Source organism: Anser brachyrhynchus, assembly GCF_964034855.1.
Source record: "Anser brachyrhynchus genome assembly, chromosome: 3".
Classification (NCBI taxonomy): domain Eukaryota; kingdom Metazoa; phylum Chordata; class Aves; order Anseriformes; family Anatidae; genus Anser; species Anser brachyrhynchus.
The window spans coordinates 100,787,590-100,809,640 of NC_137696.1; the positions used below are offsets into that span (position 1 = coordinate 100,787,590).

Consider the following 22,051-nt stretch of genomic DNA (forward strand, 5'->3'; position numbering starts at 1 on the left):
TTTCAAATAAACATTTGTTCTTATGAAGTACCTCTGATCTCAAAAGAGAGCTTCCCATGAGTAACCTACAGATTCATGGCAATAAGGCTCTGTGCCTGGCTACTAGGCCTTCTGTGTTTGTGTGCACTGCTAAAAACGTGTTTTCTATAACACAGTCTTTATGTGTGCATGTAGAGGAATGCATGTGCATACATACACACACACCGACTGCGAAAAACATATTCTAATATTTGCTTCTTTACATAAAAAATTAAAAACAGCATTATATGAAAATGTGGAAAACACAGCACTCATTTCTGATGCAACAATAGGCTGCTTTTCTCCTTTTTTTTTTTTCTTGCTGCCTTAAAAATGCATACAGCTATTGCTGTCCTTCAGAGTCTTTCCTTGTTCTGAATCTACTGTCAGGTGCTGGAACACCCACATTCGCTAGACATCTGAGGCACAGCTGTCAGGCAGGAATTTTTCAGGGAATTTATTATTTTTGGTCAACTGTGACTAGTAGTTGGTAACTGGAAGATGTTCCAGTCTCTTATCCATGATAAAAAATACAATCTGTATCATCATAATTGAGGCAGAAACAATCTTTTGCAGTGAAGCAAGCATCAGGTATGCAACGGGTAAGACACAACATTTACATGGATGACTGAGTGTTCCCTGAAATGCAGCCTAAATCAGAAACAGTACTTCAAGTGAACAACAAAATTATTTTCCTGTGTGTTGCAGCTGCACAGAAGGAATACTGTAACAAAAAAAAGGAACTGCAGAACACGGCCTGGAAATGGGGAAGTGAACTGCTCTCCCCCTTGTATTTGGATACAACAGAAATATTTCTGCTTGATTGCTCCAAAGCAAGCACCCAAACAACCTCATGGACAAGAACAGACGCTGGAATGGCTGACGCAAATTACGAAGTTTTAAACTACTAGAAGAACTTGAGAAGGTGGATTCCAGCTTAAGCTCTTGATACTGTGTTCACTATTCTTAGTACATCAGTGCCCTATACTATGTATGTTTCCACAAATCAGTCTGAGCGAATATTCGCATTGATAGATGGGAACCTAGATCTTTAATTTTTGTGGTATTAGAGAACATAAAAGTCTTCTGAAAAACTAAGTTTGAATAATTTGCTGAAAAATAAACAGGAAGTCTGTGTCCTAAGAGGAATCTGTGTGCAAGTTTTATAAGTCATAGACCAATGTTTTTAATCATAAGACCTTCATATTCAGCAATACAAAATATACAAAGAATAATATATATATATATATTTGTTGTTGTTTAAGTATTTAAAAGATCTTTTAATCTATAAAAATGCATGGAACAGAGAAGGCATTCTAGCATTTTAGCTAGTTCTTGAGCATATTAGCATAGGAATATATTTTTAATAGACTAATGTTATTTATGGCCTTCTAAATCATCTCTGGCATACCTATAAAAATTAAAACTTATTGAAGTCTGCTACTTCTTTGCCATAAAAGACTTAGCAAATTTACCAGAAAAACAAGCAGCTTTTTGAATTCCTCTTAAATTACTTGCAACAACACTTAAGTACCTATTGAAAGCTTTTCATATGTAAAGCACAAACCATTTCATAAATGTGGGAATAACATTATTACATCTATTTTTATCTGGGAAACTGAAAATTAACAGGGTGTGTGTGTGTGCGTGTCACACTGCTGTCCTGCGCCAGGCCATCTGAGTCAGCTCGTGACTAATTAGTTTCATTACTGGAAACAGTCTAGTCACACTAACATGATGCTCTGGGAAGGCGAAAACGCCCTGCTTCTTGTCAATCTCCTCACTGTACTTTACCGTGCCATGTGAACGAGTCCTCAGAAGCTAATGGCCTGTGTTTACAGAGACGCTGAGCATCCCAAAGTCCCTCTGAATGCGATCCCTGCAGCTACGCAGCAGCCCGAGCCTCGCCTCGCCCTGCAGTCCTGCATTTGCAATTCTCTGCACCTTCTCTTTTGGCTCACTGTCGTGTCAGAGCGATGAGATATGCAAGCACAAAGCTCAGGCAGGGCTGGCCTGGACTTGCAAAATGGGTTTCTTCAAGCAAACTCTGTAATTTAGAGAAAAGGGATAGTACAGAGTACCCGATCTCCTGAGCAGTTATGGATTAGTTTCCCAGTGCTGATTGCAAGGCCAGTGCCCAAGTGTTCTGAGGTCAAATTTATTCTTAGCATCAACTCTTTGAAGATGCAATAGTGTTAGGCCTCCGTTAAGCCTGAAGTCAGATTTCATTATCATAATGGTCCCTTCTGGCATCAAAATCCATGAATCTGTTCGTTTTATCAACCTCAGCTGATTTTGTGACCTGGAAGTGGCTGTGGAGATGAAAAGGGAGGGCATCAAGAACACGTAACATACTGTCAGATTTTAAAGGACGCAAATATTGAGTAGAGGCGTATGTTTGCACAGTTATTTTCCAAAACAGCTTCCAATAAAATCAATTAGAAAAATATACGTGAAATTAAAAGCAATGACAGGGCCCAAGGAGAGGACACATGAACACAGTACAAACAGCTGCCTACAATCAAAAGGTAACTAAGAACGACTTACACAAAAAATATCATAATTAAAATATCAGAATGATGACTAGTCTAGCGAGGAAGACTGTGGCTACAAGAACAAGCTCGAAATTAAAGCCTTGCCACTGGGATTTGGTGAGAAATGACTGCAACACAGCAAGTTTACTGAATGCAGGGCAAAAGATTCATTGCCCTCAAAATCCCAGTCACAAAGCACCCAAAAACATGCCTGAGAGCGAGCAAGCCAGCAAATAATGCAAATGGATGATCCTCCAAAACACTGAGGAATGTTTGGCAACTTGAAAACAACTGGAGTATTTAATTTGAGATTTTGTTGGCTCTGTGGTTTTTAGCAAATTTGAGAAAGGAAGGAAAAATAAGGTATGCTTTGTTAACATTGAAATCCTTCCTGGACAGCCTGCTGACCTGCAGAACCCAGCCACGACTTTGAAATTAAAATGTCCTTAGTGACGTGCCATTGTCAGTTTTCATAATGCATTAATTTAGTTAAACATGTTAATAATTATCACGCAAGAATTTTCACCTACGTCATATTCCCAAGCATTCCACATTTCAGCCTGAGTGGTGCTCTGCTTGTTTCGGTAGCGGCTGATAGGCAGCTTTTCAAATTCCAGAGTGTGTGTGTGCATATTCATTTATACAAATATTATATAACCTGTTTACACGGGTCTTCTGAAAATTATTTAAAGACACTTTTTTTCCCCTCTGTTTACAGGTAAACAGATTTCTGTACTCACAAGATTAACCAAGCAGTTTGCTTTATGTTTTACTGTTTCAGACTAAAAACCCCTTCCACAGCCACAGCAAAGCAATTTAAGTACAAAACCAGAACAGATAAATGCCTGTTACTTACATCCCAATTGCTATGGACTTTATTCATAGCTATTGAAAAAATAAATAAATATATATAGAAAATATATATTGAAAAATATATATACTATGATACAAAGATATAATTCAGTATTTTTACTGTAACTCAGCACTATAGAACTCAAGAGAAGAGTAATTCAGAAAAAAATCCATCCTATTAGGTTACTTTTAATTTATATGTTACCAAAATTTCCATATTTCTGAAATCCTCCTCACTAGAGGAAAAACTCAAATGCCATCCTTATATAATTTCCAAATTTCCAAACAGGAAAGTATTTAGTGCAAGTATCAGTAACATCTCCAATGCTGGGATAGCAATACTCCCAACAGGTATTGCCAAGAGATTTTTGTACTTTTGTGCCATATCGGGGATTTTTTTTCCTAAACTTTGTGAAATACTTACATTTAGCCAAGACCAGTCAAGAAGACTGTCAAAATTCAGAGCTGTTGAGCAAGAAAAACTTATGCTTAAACCTAGATCCATTTATTTTTGTACACATCAGACTCCATGGATCCCACACAAACTGTGTTTTCAAGCTGTTTTGAGTAAGTTCCTTTTTGGTTTTTAAAACTAGAATGTCTATGTGAAAACCAGTGAGAACTGAAGAGCACCAAGCAGAATGTTATTGTTACTTCTGAATGTCTTTAAAACAAGGCCAGGAGATTTCTCTATTTGGACTGAAAACACTGCAACTTTTTATTGTTTATTTAGCACAATAATATCATACCATGCAATGCTGTACAGTTGTGCTGCTAGAACATTTCAGTCAATGCACTTTGCTGTAAATCAAAAACAAACAAACAAACAAACAGAACACCTAGCTTTTTTTTTGTTTTTTTTTAAAAATAATTACAGATTATGGAGAAAAAAAAAAAAATAGAAAAAAAAAAGCCTGTCAGAGATCATCACCTAATTCCTGCCTGGAATCCTACTCCGATTAGTAACTTCAATTTCTGTACTTAAGTACTATTATTACAAATTTCAGAAATTAAAGCTTTTCTGTTTTCAAAATGTCTGTATTTTTGTTATGTGTGGTCTACTACCTTCAACACAGACAGCTGTGTTATGAACTAGTGAGTAACGTATTGAACTGAAATGCTTTCTCCTTTTACTTTATATCTCAAGAGGGAATTGTTAATATAATTAAATGTAGCAAGTCACCTCCTCAAATAGTATAAACAATGTCTCTCCATAGAATTTATCAGAGTATGAAATTCTGATCTCTAGGATTTTTTGAAACAACACTAACAAAATTCAAAATAAATGTCTATCTGCGTGCACACCATTTTGTATCAGCATAGTGTCAGAACTGTCCATGAAAGTATTCCTCAAGGTGTTGTCTTGATAAATATTTAAGAATATGTGTCATTTAAAAATCAAAATCCATAATTTATTTTAGACGGTTCTATAGTTATAGCTAGATTTTAGATGTTCACTTCTTACTGAATTTTTTTTCATTTTGCTTGCTTGCATGTCAGCATGCATGAAAAAGTACGTGTATTTTAAATATCTATTTTGCAACCACTTCAAAAGCCTCAGAGTACAAATTGAGAAACTCCAGCAAGGAATTTTCCTTGCACTGCGAATGAGCTAAGCAAGCATGTGCAATGTAGCAGAAGATAACGAAGCTTCCTTCCCAAGCACAAGCTCTTAAGGTTTGCTGGCAGAGAACTCAATCGTTTCAATTCAGGCCACTCATATGAAGTTAGAGGAAAAAAATATTTTTGATAAACATTCTACATGGGCAAAACCTATTCTTGCTCTTTCTGCATCAACATGAGAAATTAGTCTTGCTCTTAGAACTGATTTTTGTTTTCCTTCTGCAACATTAACGTGTGCGTCCATTCCCTCAGGTTAGACTCTGTGGCACGTGGGCATGTGCACGCATGCCTGGATCAGTAAAGAAAAACTGGGTGGTGCAACAGCACTTTGGGAAGGGAAGACCTTCCACCAGTTTCCATGCCTTCTTTGGGTTTCAGATATTCAAATCTTATTTAGAATTAAAAAAAGGAAGGCTGTTTGCTTGGGGATGTGCTACTGTTTTTAATTTTCAGAGTCAAAATCAACTAAAGATGCATGTTCATTTTGTATTACAAATGTACTTGTGGCACAATTTAATAGAAGACGATTATTTAAATATTTAAAATCCAGTTCTTAATGATATACGGTCAGATCCCTAGGCATCAATCCTGCAAACACATAAGCGTATTAAGTTAATGGAAATTCTCATGTACATAAATAGAAGTATTTAAAACCTTTCAGGATTAGGAATCTAATTTTGCTTCAAGAAAAAAAATGTGTCTTCTCTGAGCAAGTATTATTTTTCCCTCTTTGCCCTTTACTAAATGCCTATAAAATTTCTTTTCAAGTTTTATTAGACGCATTGTTTGACAAAATGAAAAAAATTGCGTATACAATTCATTTTTGTAATGAATCTATTGTAATTTCTGACACACAAATGCTCAATCTCTAAACTTCACCACTGTCCCCCCCCCCCAAAATAAATAATCAAAAATAACATTTAAAATCTTAATTTATTGCTAAATAATACAAAGGACAAATAAGATGGTCCTATACAGAAAATATCTACTCTAGTGCTTAATTTTTTAGATCTATGACTGATAATAAATTATCTGACACCTGCCAATAAAATCAAGTGATCTGACCAGCGATTTAAAAGCATTATTGTACTTCTAATGCCCTAATGGTATTTCACATATCAGGGGAGATAAGGGATGGGGGAAAGAAACCATGTACCGCAAGCACTCGCATAAGGTTTGCAGGCTTGCATCCTCAAAGGCACCCATGTTTCTTTTGTGATTTATGAGGTTTCTTTTGTGATTTAGGAGGGAGCTTAAATTCCCAGATTTCACACCTGGAACTGCATTCAAGCAGGATGACAAAAGTACCTGGAGCAGGCAGTGAACGCTCGCCTCTGGCTGAGGTGCATGATGAAAGGAAAAAAGGCAGAGGAGAGAGGGTTGTCTATAGGAAGAGCTGCAGTGGCAGGGTGACGAGGGAGGAGAATAAGAACAAAATGTATAGGTTTCCTGTCATGCTATAAGCACAGTCACTTCAGAGGATGGCAGCAGAGATGCCTGCATCTTACAGACACTGTACACATAGAGGAGTCATAGAATCACAGAACCATCAAGGTTGGAGAGGACCTTTGAGATCACCAAGTCCAACCATTAATGTGACCTACGGAGTCACATCACTAAACCCTGTCCCTTAGTGCCACATCCACATGTCTCTTAAATACCTCTAGGGCTGGGGACTCCACCACCGCCCTGGGCTGCCTGTTCCAATGCTCGACCACCCTCTCTGTGAAGAAATTCTTCCAGATGTCCAATCTAGATCTCCCTGAATGCATGCCTTACTGCCTTCCCTTTGATACTGACTCTCACGGAGTCACTGCTGATCAAAGCGTGACCGAGCAGAACAGCGCCCAGCTGAACCAAATATTGGCCCATCTGCATTCATCCTAAGCCGTCCCCTTCTTTCCACACGGACAGACTTAAGCAATCTCAAGCTGCCAGCATTTTCACCCTGGGTGACTGCTCCAGAGAGTGATGGTCCCTCAGGAGGTCTGAACAGCGTTTAGCTGTTGCACTGGTTTCTGAGATGAAGGCCTCCAGCAGCTGAAAGACTAACAGAGATCTTTTCCTCTTAGTCCCCAAAACTGCACATATTTTCCTTTGCTCTTATTCCTGCAAAACGCACTCAGAGCCCTGACTCAGCAAGGCTGAAGTTTACAAAGAAGAGCTCCTTGGGCTCCTGAGAGCCCACTGCAAAGGCACTGTTTAACTCCTCTGAACTTCAAGTCAGAACTGCCAAGCCCCTACTCGGGACAAAATTCCTAGATCAGGAGACTGTAATGCTTCCTCACAGCACTTCAGATCAGGGCTGCACCTTCATCATGAAATTTAACTTATCCATAAGGAATCAAATCATCTGATTAATGTGATTTCTGGTTCAAGTGACTGTCACCAAAATTCAGTAAGCCTAGAACTCACAAACAAAATAGATACTGATATTACAGCAAAAATTTACTTCCAGTCATTCACATAAAGTGTCAGCCTGGTGATCACATAGTGCTAAGAGGTGAAACAAAGTGACAGAAAATAAATAAATACAAGAATCAGTCATAATTCCCCATTTCATCTCTAAGTTTATTTTCCTCATTTCAGAAGAACTTCCTCTGAGCAAAACAACGCAGTTTCTTTATGTTTTAAAGCAACTTTCTGTAGATTTCTATCAGCACATATTGAAGAGCTGGATCCAATGAACGGCTGATGTTTTTCCCCTTCCCAGCAAAGACAGGTTACAGAACCTTACCAAATAGTCCTTGTGCAATCACTTATACTGTCTATTATAAAAACAAAACAAAACAAAAATACAACAACAACAACAACCAAATCCACAGCCTTGACAGTGACTTTCCAGGCAATTATTCTGTGCATGTGCTAATCTGCCATTAGGTAGTGCCAAGGAATTATCAGCAGAGTAGACAGCTTCAGATATTGTTGTTATTATTATTGTGTTTGTCATGCTGGCTGCAAACCTGGTTGCTGTGACAGGCGATATATCCCTGGCATTTGGTCTGCTGGCTGACATGGTCACTGCTCAGGAGGTACGCTTCACTAGCAGTGAATTCTGCTTGGCTTAAAGAGGGCTGTCCTTTGGTGACTATGTTCTTACTTCTTGGGAAGGTCCCATAGAGAATCAGCAGCTACCCGGTTTTCTTCTGTGCTGTTTATTTCACCTTTTTTCACCTTATTTCACCATTTTTATGTCTGGCGTATTGAGCATCAAAAGCCTAGTGGGAAAACACTAACTCCAATACCTTCTGTAGGTCAATGCCACTCAGATTCACCTGAATTAAAATATGATGTCTGGTGCTTTATCTAGTGCTCAACCCATAAAATAAGTTTATTGAGCTGAAGTGCAGCCTGCTTGGCAAAGAGTGCCTGCAGCTCCAGGAAACAGCATGAAAATAAGGCTAAGATGTTATATCTGCTGTTTGAACTGAAGGCACACCCATTTGGCCACCTGAATGCACAATCCAGTGCCACTGTTCAAGCCTGACTGCTAGGGGATGAAGCAGATATCAAAGTTCTCTTTTCATCTCTAAGATACAGCGCATAACTTCTCATATTATCCTATCGCATGGCTTCATCTCTTACAGCAGATCACTTGCAGAAGCGAAAAGGCCCGAGGAGATCTGGTGCTGCAGTTAGCAAAAAAACCCTGGATAAAAGGTGCAGCACAGAAGTTTTCCGAAGGCAGCTCTGTGCCCGCATGCCTCACTGATGAGGGCAGGGGTCACCATAGACTCTGGTTTTGAGGAATTTGTTCTGGGTCTCTCAGGTCTTACATCTTCTGGGCAGCGAGTGCAAGCGCTCCAGACCAAGAGACAGAACTGGTTAAGGTAATCTGCTCTTACCTAAGGTATGAGAACAGCCTGGGTATGTCTTGAAGAAACACCCTCTTTATCTGAAGATAAGAAAGACCTTTACACTTAAAAAAATATTTTTGTAAAGTAAGCACTACAAAGCTATTGTCATATACTGACGCAAGCATGTCTGGAGAAGTACTGATGTTCCTCAGGCATCAGTTTTCATAAATATAACAGTAAATGCACGATTACGATGTTTTATCAACCAAAACCACAGAGACGAGAAAATAAAAATTTGTTATCTGGCCCCTACTTGCTTTGTTTGCTAATGTATATTACTCTCAGGCTTTTGGTTTATAATTGGCTCTTTTTGAACTGCGATATATATTAATTCAATGCCTTTGTGGCTTAGCTTTCTCATCTACTAAACTCTAAACACTTTGGTCATGTTCTTTGATGGCTAAGGATAAAGGAGAGCATATAAATTGTGAACCTACTGTTTATACTGTAGCAGTGGCATTTCTCCACAGGCTGGCACCAATCGGGACGACTGAGATATCAGTTGAACTGTATGATAGACAGACTCGTAGCAAAACGTAATGATGTTTACAGCTTAAGAAAACAAACACCCAGGATATGGGAAAAGATGTCAAACAAAGGCAAGAGAAGCACAGACAGCTAGTTTGGTTGCTTCCACTTACATATTTATAATGTAAATAATACTACTGTAAATTCAAGTGGCTTACTGATACAGTACTTCAGTGAACTGTATTCTGAAAAATTATTAACTTTGCTGATCAAGGAAGCCATCATTGGGTGGGCCTTGCAATTATTTATTTTGAACAGCTCTACTGAGGTGAGTCATTTTATGGATGTCAGTAGAACCTCCTCTGAAGTAACAACTCCATTTACACTCCCTGATTATTCTGGTGGCCCTCGCTTCTTTCCTCTCTAAGGTAAATCAGGGTCGGATTTTTAAGTATAAAAGCCCTGTGAGATCTCAAGCATGCTGAAAACCTTTTTGAACACGAGGACTGTAACTTTTATTGTACAGAATAGCACCTCTTTATTGGGAAACAGTCACAGACGTAATTTAACAGCAGGCTAAAAGGAAAATAGTGATTGCACTGGTATCATTGGCAAGGTCTGAACTTGCTTTGAAGAAGTGAATTCTAACGTGTACTTTGACTATCAGCGCCTGAACTGGAATTCTTGCACTGCTCCTTGGGGAAAATAACACAGCTACAAGAGAGCTGTTCGGAAATAATTACAAGTGAAGTATATACTCGTAGTCAGATCTGCCATATGAGGGAACTAAATACAAATAACTCAGTGGCATTCTCTCCCACCCTGACTGAACAGGAGAATGGGAACTTCTGATAGTAGGTAGTAGGATTTTGTGCTTCAGGACTGTTTTGCTTCACACCAGCAGTTCTCCACACTCCGTGTAGTTTCTGTTGTATTGTATTACACAAATACTCCTGCAGCAGGGCAGAGTCTGTATATGCTCCTTTAAAATCCATTCATGGGTAGTAGAATATTTTGGTTTCCCAATTCTGATTCATGATAAATGAATTTAAAGATTAAAATTGCCCCAAATGTGTCCCCCATCCCTCAGAGCATCGTTGGCTATGTTGGAAAGCTATTAGAGATCAAACGCTATGCTAAGTCTGCAAGAGATCAAAAAAGGCCGACGGCAATACTGAATGTGCAGTGATTAAGCCTAGAGTTCTTCAGGCAAGATTGTTCTCTGGCTGAAAAAATTAAGAAAACTCAGATCTCTTGAGGATAGGAATTCAGAAGAACAAAAATAGCACTTCCAACATTATCAGTCTTCTTTCGAAAAGCAAGAATAAGAGGGGGAAAATGCAAATACACTGGACTGGGCACTAGATGAAGCATTTTGCCTGGGCAAAATCAACGGTTTTGTATTTATACCAGATCTTTACTCATAATTGCTTCAGCATATTGTAGTGCAGAAGTATTGCTGAATATGGTAAAGAACACTTTACTGAATGCACAAAAAGTGTGAATGACTTTTTAATAGCACTCTTTTGTTTTGCCTGACAAAGATTTATGTCAATGAGAGAACAGGTTTTAATGAAAAATATTCCTACGAAACATATGTATGTGCTTACTTCTTATATATATGTGAATGAAAGACCTTAATAAATACAACTGCCTAAAAGATCTGTTCTTTAATTTTCTTTATTCCATTTTGAAATTCATGATAGATGTCCAATATTTTCATAGCATACTAGCACAGTGGTGACATAAAAATAGCAATACTCAAACTCATGGTGTCTTTAAATATAAAATGCATGTGTCAAATATTGCTAAATAGTCTTGCAAACCTTTGATCTGACAGAAACCTGTGAGTAAAAACAACACAACTGATGAAAACTATTTTGTCAGATTACCCCTCCCTGTGCTAGCCCCAGCCTTAGTCTGCTCTTTAACTTTAGATCCTTCTCCTGAATGGGGAGGGCCACCAAGGGAAAAAAAAGGGGGGAATAATGTGTAGAGCAACTATGTGTAAGAAATGCATTTAACAGAAGTCCCAGGTCTTCTGTTAATCATTTGTGCTCTTTTACATCCCTGCCCTCCTAAACTTTCACGTCTCAAAACTGTTCCAACCTCTTCTCCAGAAAACTTATAAAAGTTCTGCTATACGTTAAAAATTCAGGACGTATTAAGACAATTTCCTGTTGGCAATTAAATTAAAATTTCCCTGCCCTTTAATTTTAAGGACAGTTTGATAATTAAGTCCTTGCACTTTTCTCCTATGAAATCTGAAGAGTCATATAAAAGGACAAGATGTGTCCCATGGATGCCTCTTCTCTTTGTATGTATCACCATTTGAATGACTATGCTTATGCAGAGAGTGGGATGGTGAGGGGTGAAGGGGACAAGTAAATAAAAAGGGTGAAGACTCCAAAGGCAAATCCAAGCAGGTAAAACACCTGACATGGTTACTCATGAGCAGATAAAAAATTGACACCAAATCACACAGTAGGAGCACAAAGAATTTGACACATCCTAGTCCAGTGTATGGCATTTGCGCTATGTGATTAGAAAAGCTGGGACACAACCTCACTCTCTCTAATAAATCTGTCAAAGACTAACCACCGTGTTTCACCTGGAAACTATACACGTGACTGCCATGCTGGTTTTCAGACACGGGGAAACCATTTAACAGAAGGTGAGAAGAAGCAAATGCTGAATGCACCTTTCAGCATGGAACCATAATCAAAAAGCACCTGCTGTGTGGCAGAATATTTTAGCAGGGAAAATGTTGCCTATACATCTACAACTGAGAGCTTAAAAAACATATCCATCATTTATCAGATGCTCTAAAAATAGTACAGAGCATTTTTGAGTAGGATGGCTATTTCATTTACCTGTCCTCTCCCTGGATTCAGCAGATTTCTCTAGCTTTTCTGAACAATAAATTGTAGCCCCTCTCTCATCTGCTTGGACTGTTGCAATTAATGAGCTAAGACAAGCATTGCCACAAGCACGATTCATTATCATTGTTCCAGACTCTGTTCAAATTGTATTTAAAATAGCTGGCAAAGAGTATTGTTGAGAGAGTAAGAAATGATTGCACAACAGTCTTCCACACCCATATTCTACAAGGTTCTTTCTGTATAGAGGCATCACTCTTCATGTAGGCATGCAAAGAGCTTGATTTTCTTTCATACTAGAATGCAGCTAGTACTAGATCATGATTACTGTATTTATACATCTAATCAAACACGGAGATCAGTTGTGAATAATCATTTTTTCTGTTATGCACAACCTCTCACTCTTGCCTGAAAGAAACCAAACCAAACCAAATGAAAAACAAAACAAAACAAAAGGAAACCAGAAGAAAATATTTTTCGTTTTATATGGTTATAAAATGAGTCAACTGTTTTTGTTTATTTGACTTGGGCTGGGGCTCTATAACACAACACAGAAATCATACTTAGATTTTGTACAATAGCTCTCTCTCATGAGAACTCAAAAAAAGTCCTCTGTGACTTACTAAAGGCCTACATGCAGCGGGTCCAGCAAGACTTAATAGCAAATTACACTCCTTTACAGTGTAACTTAATTCCTTCCCAAGGGTCCAAGTTTTGCAAACATTTCTCCCATTAAAAAGCACAACCATGAGCAATTCAGCTAAAATATCTGCCTTTTTTGATTTTCTAAAATGGTAATACATTATCTAAATTTCCATTTAACCTTCTTAGCGAATAACTTTTTAAAAAGTCTTACAACTATCACTGATTTTATAAACCTGGGTTTAAGACTGCTAGTCTATTTGAATAAAATGAAATGAGTGCTGGGTTGCATGTTTATTGAATAGCCAGCAACTTAAAACACTCCATCAGAAATCCCCAAAGTATGTCAGGGAGGTCTTTCAGTGTTTTCTGGCTTGTGCTGCAAAGCAGTAACCCTTGGGTTGTCTAAACAACATGGTTCTTTACAAAACAGGTTTGAATTCTCTCCAGGAAGAGCTGATCCTTATTTGGATATCAATCTAAAAGACTCAGAGCTATGCATTCTCTCTAAAACTATGTAGGAATGTCTCAGTGGTGGAGAGGGGAATCCAGTTAATGCAGTGAGAGAAAAACAGAGCCAGAAGGACCCTTTATTGCTCTGTCCTGTCCTCTCCCCGTTGCCTCACCCTGTCCATCACGCTTGAGAGACAGTACAGGATGTTTGTTGCACCCATATACAAGCCTCACAACTGACAGTTTTGAGGAATCTCTTATGAGAAGTCATGCAGGGAAAAAACACTTCATTACTGAAATTTCTGCGTTACTTTATAGTGAGAGAAGGAAGATTCACATTAACCTGACACAGATGACTAATCGTCTTGATACCATTTCCCAGATGAATAATCTTGTCAGGAAAAACTGCTAAACATTATCAGTTGTGGTTCAGACAGCCCAGCTGGGATGAGTCAGGCTGCAGGAGCACCTCAAGCTTCAGAGAAGCCGGAAACCTGCCAATGATTAAAGGCAGAAGCCTCCAAAACACACAAGAAATAAGGCTACCGGTTTGTTTGCAAAAGTCTGTCCATCATCAAGGTCAGACAGACCTTGCAGTGTTTTTTTTTTTTCCCACACGGCTGTATTAACATCTGAAAAAGACTCCTGTTTCCCTAGCTGACACAGTCATGCCGAACAGCCTCCGCGTATGAACACCAGTTATGTCGACAGAGGAGGGCGGCTGGCAAGCTCTATCATTTGGAGATGAGGTCTAGTTACACCAACAGTAAACCCATTTTGTTGGCATGTTAGGTTTGACCTAAGGCACTCTGCTAACCTCACTCTGACAGCGTGCCTATCCCACAGAAGTGCTGTAGCATAGACTGTAATGTAATGTCATCCTGTGTACGACACAGCTCCCCTATTAGTTGTTCACAAACACACATCACAAACATGGGCTCATCTTCTTGAAGTGGCAGGCTCATTTTCTAGGATTCAATAATATTGACCCTTTTCTGTAAGAAAAACTCCATTATTATATCGACTGTACTTACCATGAAGGTGATATGCATAGTTTTTCTACATCTTATACATCTAAGAAACACGAGACGAGATTTCCTTCTGACACTTTTTCATAATCACCGTTTTCAGCCTAGTGTAGCAAAGCCTTACATATGATTTTCCTCTTTAGTCAGGAAAAAATCGCTGTCAGCCAGCAAGTTGCCTAATGTTGTTTACAACGTCTTCTTAAGGTCAGAATTAACATATGTAATAATCATTTTAAGGAGTGACACTGTGATGCATCAAGCATGAAAGAGGTCAAGAGTAAGTCCACTAATAATGTCATCTTATCCTTGTATATCTTCAAATATTCAAAAGAATCTAGGTTTCAACTAGCTCAGTCTCATCTATTAATTTTGGGGCTTGTATATACATATAAACATATCAAATAGTTTTCTTCATTGGGCAAACTGGTGCAGAAACATTCTCTGACTTGCCCTTGTAGGAGTTGGTTTCCCACTGCACCAAGCTTGGGTAGCCCAGGGAAATCAGTGCCTGAACCCAGGCACGCAGGTTTGGTGCTTAAAGTTAGGTGGTACAAATACTCCCATCTCCAACAGCCTCTTTATTTTCCCACAGAAGTATGCTGAAATTCCCATAGATTTTGCTTATTGGTTTAATGTGATTTGCTGAAGAACTTGTTTATTCTTTACAGGTTTCTTTTTTTCATGTGTGACCTTTTTCTATTTCCTTTGAATATTCTCATATGACTACACATCTCCACTGCTACATAACAAAGAACCATGTTTAATATAGCTATATTTTTAAAAGTGGCTTAGGAGAAGTAGGTTAGCCTGTTTACAAAGTGTTTTCCTGCTGTAGGCATGTTTTAAATGCCTTATTTTACCTTACTTAGAAATCCTTTAAACTCTTCTATGCATGTCACTTGTATCTGCAGACAGAAGAGACAACGTCTTTTAGATTTAATTGCTGCTTCCGAAGCGACTAACCCATATCACTGTATCAAAAGTGTTATGGTTGTTGATCTTGAGGTTTTACTGATCAACTAAACAAGCCTTTCAGCTGTCAGATTTGACAGTGACACATACATTATATCCTCTTTGTAACGTGGAAATGACACAGCGTATCAGAGAGCTAATGTAATATACATTAAACTTCTTTTTCAGAAAGGGGTAAGAATCACACCTAATTTTTTTACCTAACTGAATTCAGAGAAGGCATACTATACTCCCTAAAATGATGTTTAACAAGACAGTACCATGAGCCAACAGAGCCCTCAGAGAGGGCCTGGTTTGCACATAAACAAAACAGATAGGCAGAAAAACAGTAAAAATTGACTAGAAACAACATTTCTTTATGGCATTTTGAGACCTAACAAAACTGAACTAGCCTTGGCACTGGAGTTAACTCCATTTTCCTTGTTTCCCTTACAATAGATACATTCATAGCTCAGGAGCTGCCGTTGAAAAAGATAAGAGTATGCCAGCCAAGTCAAGGTTAAAAGTCAAGTCTTACTACATCCAAAACCAGAAAACACCAACTGTTATTTAGAAAGGGACACAGAGGGGAAAAAGCAATTCTTCTCTTCCTTGTGATGAGAGCAGACTAATTCTGCGCTGTAAACTGCACGACAGAAGGTCTAGTGATAACTCTATTGTGGCAACAAATTATATGCTTTATCTAAATAGAAAAGAGACATCATAAAAAGACGTCCTTCCCTTCCACGGCCAAGTCAGTCCACCTCTATTACACCCATTTACACAGACATTCAAGTCACTATAGTGTTTACAGAGGCACTTGAGCTGGATGTCCCACAGAGTTAAACCCTCACAGAGCCCATATGCAGAAATAAGCTGAAGAAAGAAGAGTGTGTCATACTTGCTAGGAATACTTCTGAAACCTTGTAAGATCTATTTAGTGAGGTAATTTGGTGCAGGGTCAAACAGAACTGCACACTTACATGCTTTAAAAACAAAACAAAACAAAAATCCAAACGCACACACTTGACACTAGGAAGTAAGAGGCACTTTGTACATCTAGGCCTAAGTCTTAGGAAACTCAGGATGGAAGTGCCCCTAAGCAGAGACAAGTACATTTGGAGAAGTGTTCAAATATCTTATAAATCAGGCATTAGCCAAAAATGAAGGTAAGGTACCTAGTTAACACTCATTTCATTGTTTCCTAAATCTATTTTTTTTTCTTCCCAGCTCTCTCTAATACTTTCCTGACTAATTTCCATGATGACAGTTGGCATGCAAAGTCACAAAAGCTGAGAACCTTAAGGTACATGAGTCCCATATACATAAAGTTGTTATTTTCTTGTAACAACAGGCCAGCATACCAAACCGATGCATGTTCCAACTGTACATATTCATTCCCACTGACGCAGGAGAGAAACCTTAGGATATATCCTGAAGTTGGGTAGAATTGTGTCATCTGAGGTATATTCAAGTGAGGTCAAAGAAAAGGTATGCTGATTATCTACAAATTTCTCATGGACTGGTCAGCATTATAGTAAAATGGTAATTACTCTTCATTAATCCCTCTAGTTAATCCCTGATCCCTTGTAAATGAGATTAATAACATTGGTGCATATGATATAGCAAGGGACCGATCTCAGTCTGGGAGAAGATTTCAGTTTAAATTGTTAGCAGCCAGATATTTTTTTCCTGCCAGGGGAGAAAAAAACCAAACATTTTCTGATAAGGCACCAACTAGATTATTATTGCTACCTTTTTTTTCCACAGTATTTTTCATGTTTACCTTTCTCGCATCTCGTATCATCTTGCGAATAGTTTCCTTTATGGTGTAAGGCTGTGCTCGTGGAGGATGAAAAAGCAGATCAATGTTTGTGCCACCAGAAATTCCAGGCATCAGGTAGGGCCAACCTAAGTCAAGATTTGGAGCTTCCACATCTGATTCAATAGGCCAGTAGGTTCCCGAGGAAGAGGTGTCATCAATGGCATGGTTAGAGGAATAAACTGTGTTTTGGGGAAGTTTATGAACATTGTTCAAAATATATTCAATTTCCTCATCTGCAAGGAACTCTGAACATCTCTCTTTGGAAAGAAATTCTTTGTAGGCTTCTAAACCTCCTTCAATTAGAGCATCAATTGCTACTCGGTACCATTCCTTGTAATGAGGTTCGATGTAGTTGTCTGATCTGCATTCATCATGTAGAGATGACAGCAAAGATGAAGTTTCCATTTTCACATATATTTTGTATAAAGCCTCTTACACTTCCATTCGTGAGCTGACGAAATATACCTATAAGGAGAGGAAAGTAAGACAACAATCAGAATATCTGTAGTAATCTGAGACACATACACAGATACTATACAAAATACTTTGCTAGAATATTGCCGTAAGTTTTTCTAACACCTTCCAAGAACTTAAAAATGTTTAGAAAATCCTTGGGGATGACCACTCCCAAATGACTATTAATGAGCTAGTTAAAAAGCCTCCTCTACTTAAGGCAATACTAAACACATATGATACTAAGTGACTTGGTGAAGCTCTTGTACTAAAAGCTACAGCAGAACTCATAATACAAGGTACCAGTAACACCAATACGTACCTGGAGTATATTTCAATTCATGACTACAGGTACTGTTTCAAAACTCTTTGTAATAACTGACAGAGTAGTGTTGAGAGAGGCACCTCAGAACTCAATTATATTTCCTAATTTTTGATGCAACACATACCTTTTCTCTGCCTTCTTTGAAACCACAGTCATTCAGGCCCTTCTCCTTATCTATATGTCCTCCCATGCTGATCTAATCCACTTGTTGCTCCCAAGCAGGACCAACCTTCCTCATTTCAGGGAGTTATGAGGAACTCCAGAATGATGTCTCCTCCCACATCTGGGATCAACCTCTGAATCAGCAATCTGATGTCTAGTTTCCACCCTGCTCATCCCTTCTGCCAAAAGGAGCGGCTGCTTTAATCTTACCTTTTTTTTTTTTTTCAAAACATTAATAATAAGTAAGCTGTTTAGTGCTGATGATTTATAAATTCATTCTTACCATCTTTTTATTTCATTTAACAAGGATTGAAAGGCTTGGTTCCTGCTACGTCAGTTTGGGATTTAAGGTCGACAGAGGATAAATGGCCAATGTCTCTTCCCTCACGCCTGTACAACCCTATGGAACTGCAGCCACTGTTCGCCTAAAACCTGAACGGCAATGATTTTCTGCACTGGGCAGGAAAGCCAGAGAAAGAGGGATGTACATGAGAATGGAATGACCGCAGCCATGTGAAACAGAAAGATGATGCATGGTAGCAGTGTTTCATCTCTCAGGGCTAGGGCATAGGGCTTGCATCATTGCAAAGCTTAGGAGAAAGACAGCAGAAGTAGGAAGAACAGCCAGTGAAGCCAGAATAATTATGATAAGCATATACAAAGTATTGTTTGAAAGTTAACACTGGGTTTCCGTGCAAGCCTAATTATTGGTATAGCAGTATAATAGGAACAGTCGCATGGTGTTTCATTTACTGGCATATAAACATAATTCTCACTTCAAGACCTTTCAGATATTTTTGCAAACTTCATTTTCCACAATCTGCTGGGAATACTTTAAATCTTCTTGAAAGGAAATATAAGTTAGCTACATTAACCTACAGGAAGGAAAATCAAAATCTCCATACACTACTGATACTCTAAAATGCAATTAAATGTTCAATGAAACTGAGATTTCTGAGCAACTTGGGAAGTCAGAGGTTAAAAAAAAAAAAAAAAAGACAAGGAAAGAAAAATCCAGATCTGAGGCTGGCATCAGCATGTCATATGAAATAATCCCATTTGAATCCTGTCTCCCAGCCAAGTAGCAGGATAGATCTTCCCAGATAGGATTGCTTTCGAGCCTCAGGGAAAGGAGTGTTTCTGGCTGATTCTAGAGTAGCTCTTTGTGGTGAACTGGAAAGCAGCAAGTGAAAGGGATCTGATGGCTCTCCACTGATCAAGAACTATATGTATTCCTGTGACAGATATTCAGGGCTTCATTCTTCACTGCATTAACAGATAGAAATACAGTGTTACCAAATGGGAACAAGACTGTTTCCATGCACACTTTGTTCTGTTGCAGATGACAACCTATGGTATACTGTGGCAGAGAACCAAGCATGCAGTACAGCCAAAATAGACCATTTCTAAGGTCATACTCTTAAAATATTGTACAACTAAAAGCTTCATATCAGTGTGCCATGAAAGGCAACCACAAGGAACAGCTTTTCAAGAAAATTTAGATGAATGGTGAAAAACTACCAGAAGTACAAAAAGTTACTGAGCTGAGCTCTTCTGAAGAGCCTGAACACAAATATAAGTAACTTTCCTGAGAACCTAACATACCCCTTGCTGTAGGACCTTCCAGGACTAGGATCACTCCAAAGAATGTAAGAAAACAGTCTTAGTATGACTTTAAAGGCTGAATCCTGATTTTACTAAGGCAAATGAGAGATATTTCTGAAATTATTATTAATTTAGAATGGATATAGTCCTTGAACAGGAGTTTTGCCACTTATTGCATATATATAGTTGAGAAAGACAGCTAAGTGTTTATTTCAAAACCTTTTCTAAATCCCTTTTTCTTCTCTCTCTTTCCTTTGAAAAATAATGTAAGGGAACAGGACTGTATTTAGTATGTGAGCTTGTGCAATATAAAATATTGAATGTTATGAACAAATAAAAATGATTGCATGTATGTGCCTGTGTGTCCATACAGGTGTATACACTGACTCATGTGCCTTTTTTTTGTTTTGTTCTTTTGATATATATATATATTTGTATTTTTTTGTAATATTGTAATTTTCTTTTTCTTTTTTTTTTTTTTTGTAATGGTACAGTATATTGTTTGACTTTTTATTAAAACCAGTGAACTAATTAATTGGGGCATGCATCAAATGCAATAACGTAGGCTTAAACATACAATATATGCTGAAAGCAAGGTGTAAATATACCGTCATCTCAGAAAGGTGAGACTTTAGTCAACATTAGTGCAGTGTCTTCCAAACAAGAATAGTTATGTTACAGGGAACATCTTTGATGTTGATCTTTGATTTACAAGTGCTGTTTATAAAAGACGTTTAAAGCTGTATACATTTATTTAAGAAAATAAATGTTAAATCTGTCAGCATGGAAATAAATCACAGAAGATGAGACAAATGAAATAATTCCAGTTTTAGTTTTTTGAATTAAGGATATCTGCATGTGATACATTCATGAGAAGAAACAAAAGAAAACTCTCAAATTAAAATTATGGCTTCAGGTATATTTGACAAAAGCTCTAGAGGTCTTGAAACAGGGACTTTCCTCCTTGGGAGGCAAGAGCTATTTTGTAAGAAATTCATCTATGACACCACTAAAATCTTTGATGGAGTGACAGAGGTTTAAACAAAATTCTAAAATATTTATTTTTGATGTCTTCTTCACCCATGTAAAATGATTTCTGCATAATCGACTCGATTCCTCAAAGATCAGTATTTAACCTCCTCAGGTAGACACAAGGCTATCAGCAAGGTTGTGTAGAATGAGGCCCATCTCTGGAGGCTTCCGGGGAGCCCGATTAAACCCATCTTCCCACCTTTGTAGATGTCATCTATGCTCTAAAGGGTTTTGTATACATGACCACAAATGTTACCAGGAAAGCTGTTGTTCATACCCTGAGAAATAAGCTTAACTGTTAGTTCCAATCCAGTGTATCTGCCATTTTGAATGCAGCAAGAAGAAAAGCTTTAAAGAAAAGTATATTTGTATTTTTATGGGAAGATACAGAGTATCCCAGCTTCCACAAAAGCAACAGATGACGAGAGCCCGCTGAAGAAAATGATGCAGTATTATGCGGTGGTTCCCGGAGCACAGTCCTCCAGGCTAGAGCTAAAGACAAGCAACTTCCCGGCCTTGCTAATATTCTCAGGATTTGAAAAATTTCCTATTCAGCAACTCTGGGGAGCAGCTCTACCCTCAGGCTCGCACAGCCGGTCCACGGGAAGGCCCTGGCCGTGGTGCTCTCCTAGGGACGCCCTTATCTCTTTCCTGAAAGAAGCCCGCTCAAACTCGGCCAGTTTCTGCACAAAGTTGCCATCTTGCCACCTCGGTAAAGGGGAATTTAAGCCACGGGGGGCATCGTGTCGCCATCGCCCTTGTGTGCTCCTTGGGGCACCCTAAAGGGATCTCGCAAGGCTCCCCGGCACTCCGGGGCAGCTGTGGCCAGGCTTTTAGGGAATAAACAGGCGATTTTCCCACGCCTGCTCTCCACTGTGTCAAGGAACCGTATCAGTCACAGACAATAATTTCCAACACCGGCCAGCAGCAGCTAATCGTTTCACTCGGGGGCACCAGACCCGAAGGGAACCCCTCGAAGGCTCCCCGCTCGCCCCGTTTTTGGGGCTAGAAGTTCACTTTCCAGCCCAAACGGCCTCCGCGGGCGCCGCCACGTGCTCGGGCACGCCTCAGCCTTGGGGACACCGCGCGGGTGCCACCTTCGGCCACCGCCACCACCTCCCCGGGAGGGAACACCGCAAACCCCCTGAGGGACGCGGGGTGGCCGGGAGGGGTGTGAGCAAGCCCCCGAGGGCCGCCAGCCCCCCGCCACCCCGACCCCATCCCCAACCGTTCCCTCAGGTGCCGCCGCCGCCTCCATTTTGTGCCCCCGTTCGCGGTTACGGGGCGAGGGGGGGACACGAGGCGGCGCCCCAAGGGCTCGGCTCCGCGGGGGGCCGGGCGGCC

General features: G+C 39.2%; 1 protein-coding gene across 3 annotated transcripts in view; it reads right to left on the reverse strand.

Moving 5' to 3' along the window:
* Nucleotides 1-22,051, reverse strand: part of FAM83B (family with sequence similarity 83 member B) — a 57,386-nt gene that overhangs the window by 34,374 nt on the left and 961 nt on the right. For 2 of the 3 annotated variants that reach the window (XM_080585675.1, XM_080585673.1), the window contains exon 2: nucleotides 17,092-17,595. In XM_080585675.1, the coding sequence (XP_080441801.1) occupies nucleotides 17,092-17,535 (444 nt within the window). In that variant the 5' untranslated portion in view covers nucleotides 17,536-17,595. Of the gene's footprint in view, nucleotides 1-17,091; nucleotides 17,596-18,032; nucleotides 22,040-22,051 lie in introns of those variants that run through there. The other variant, XM_080585674.1, reaches the window with a different exon arrangement.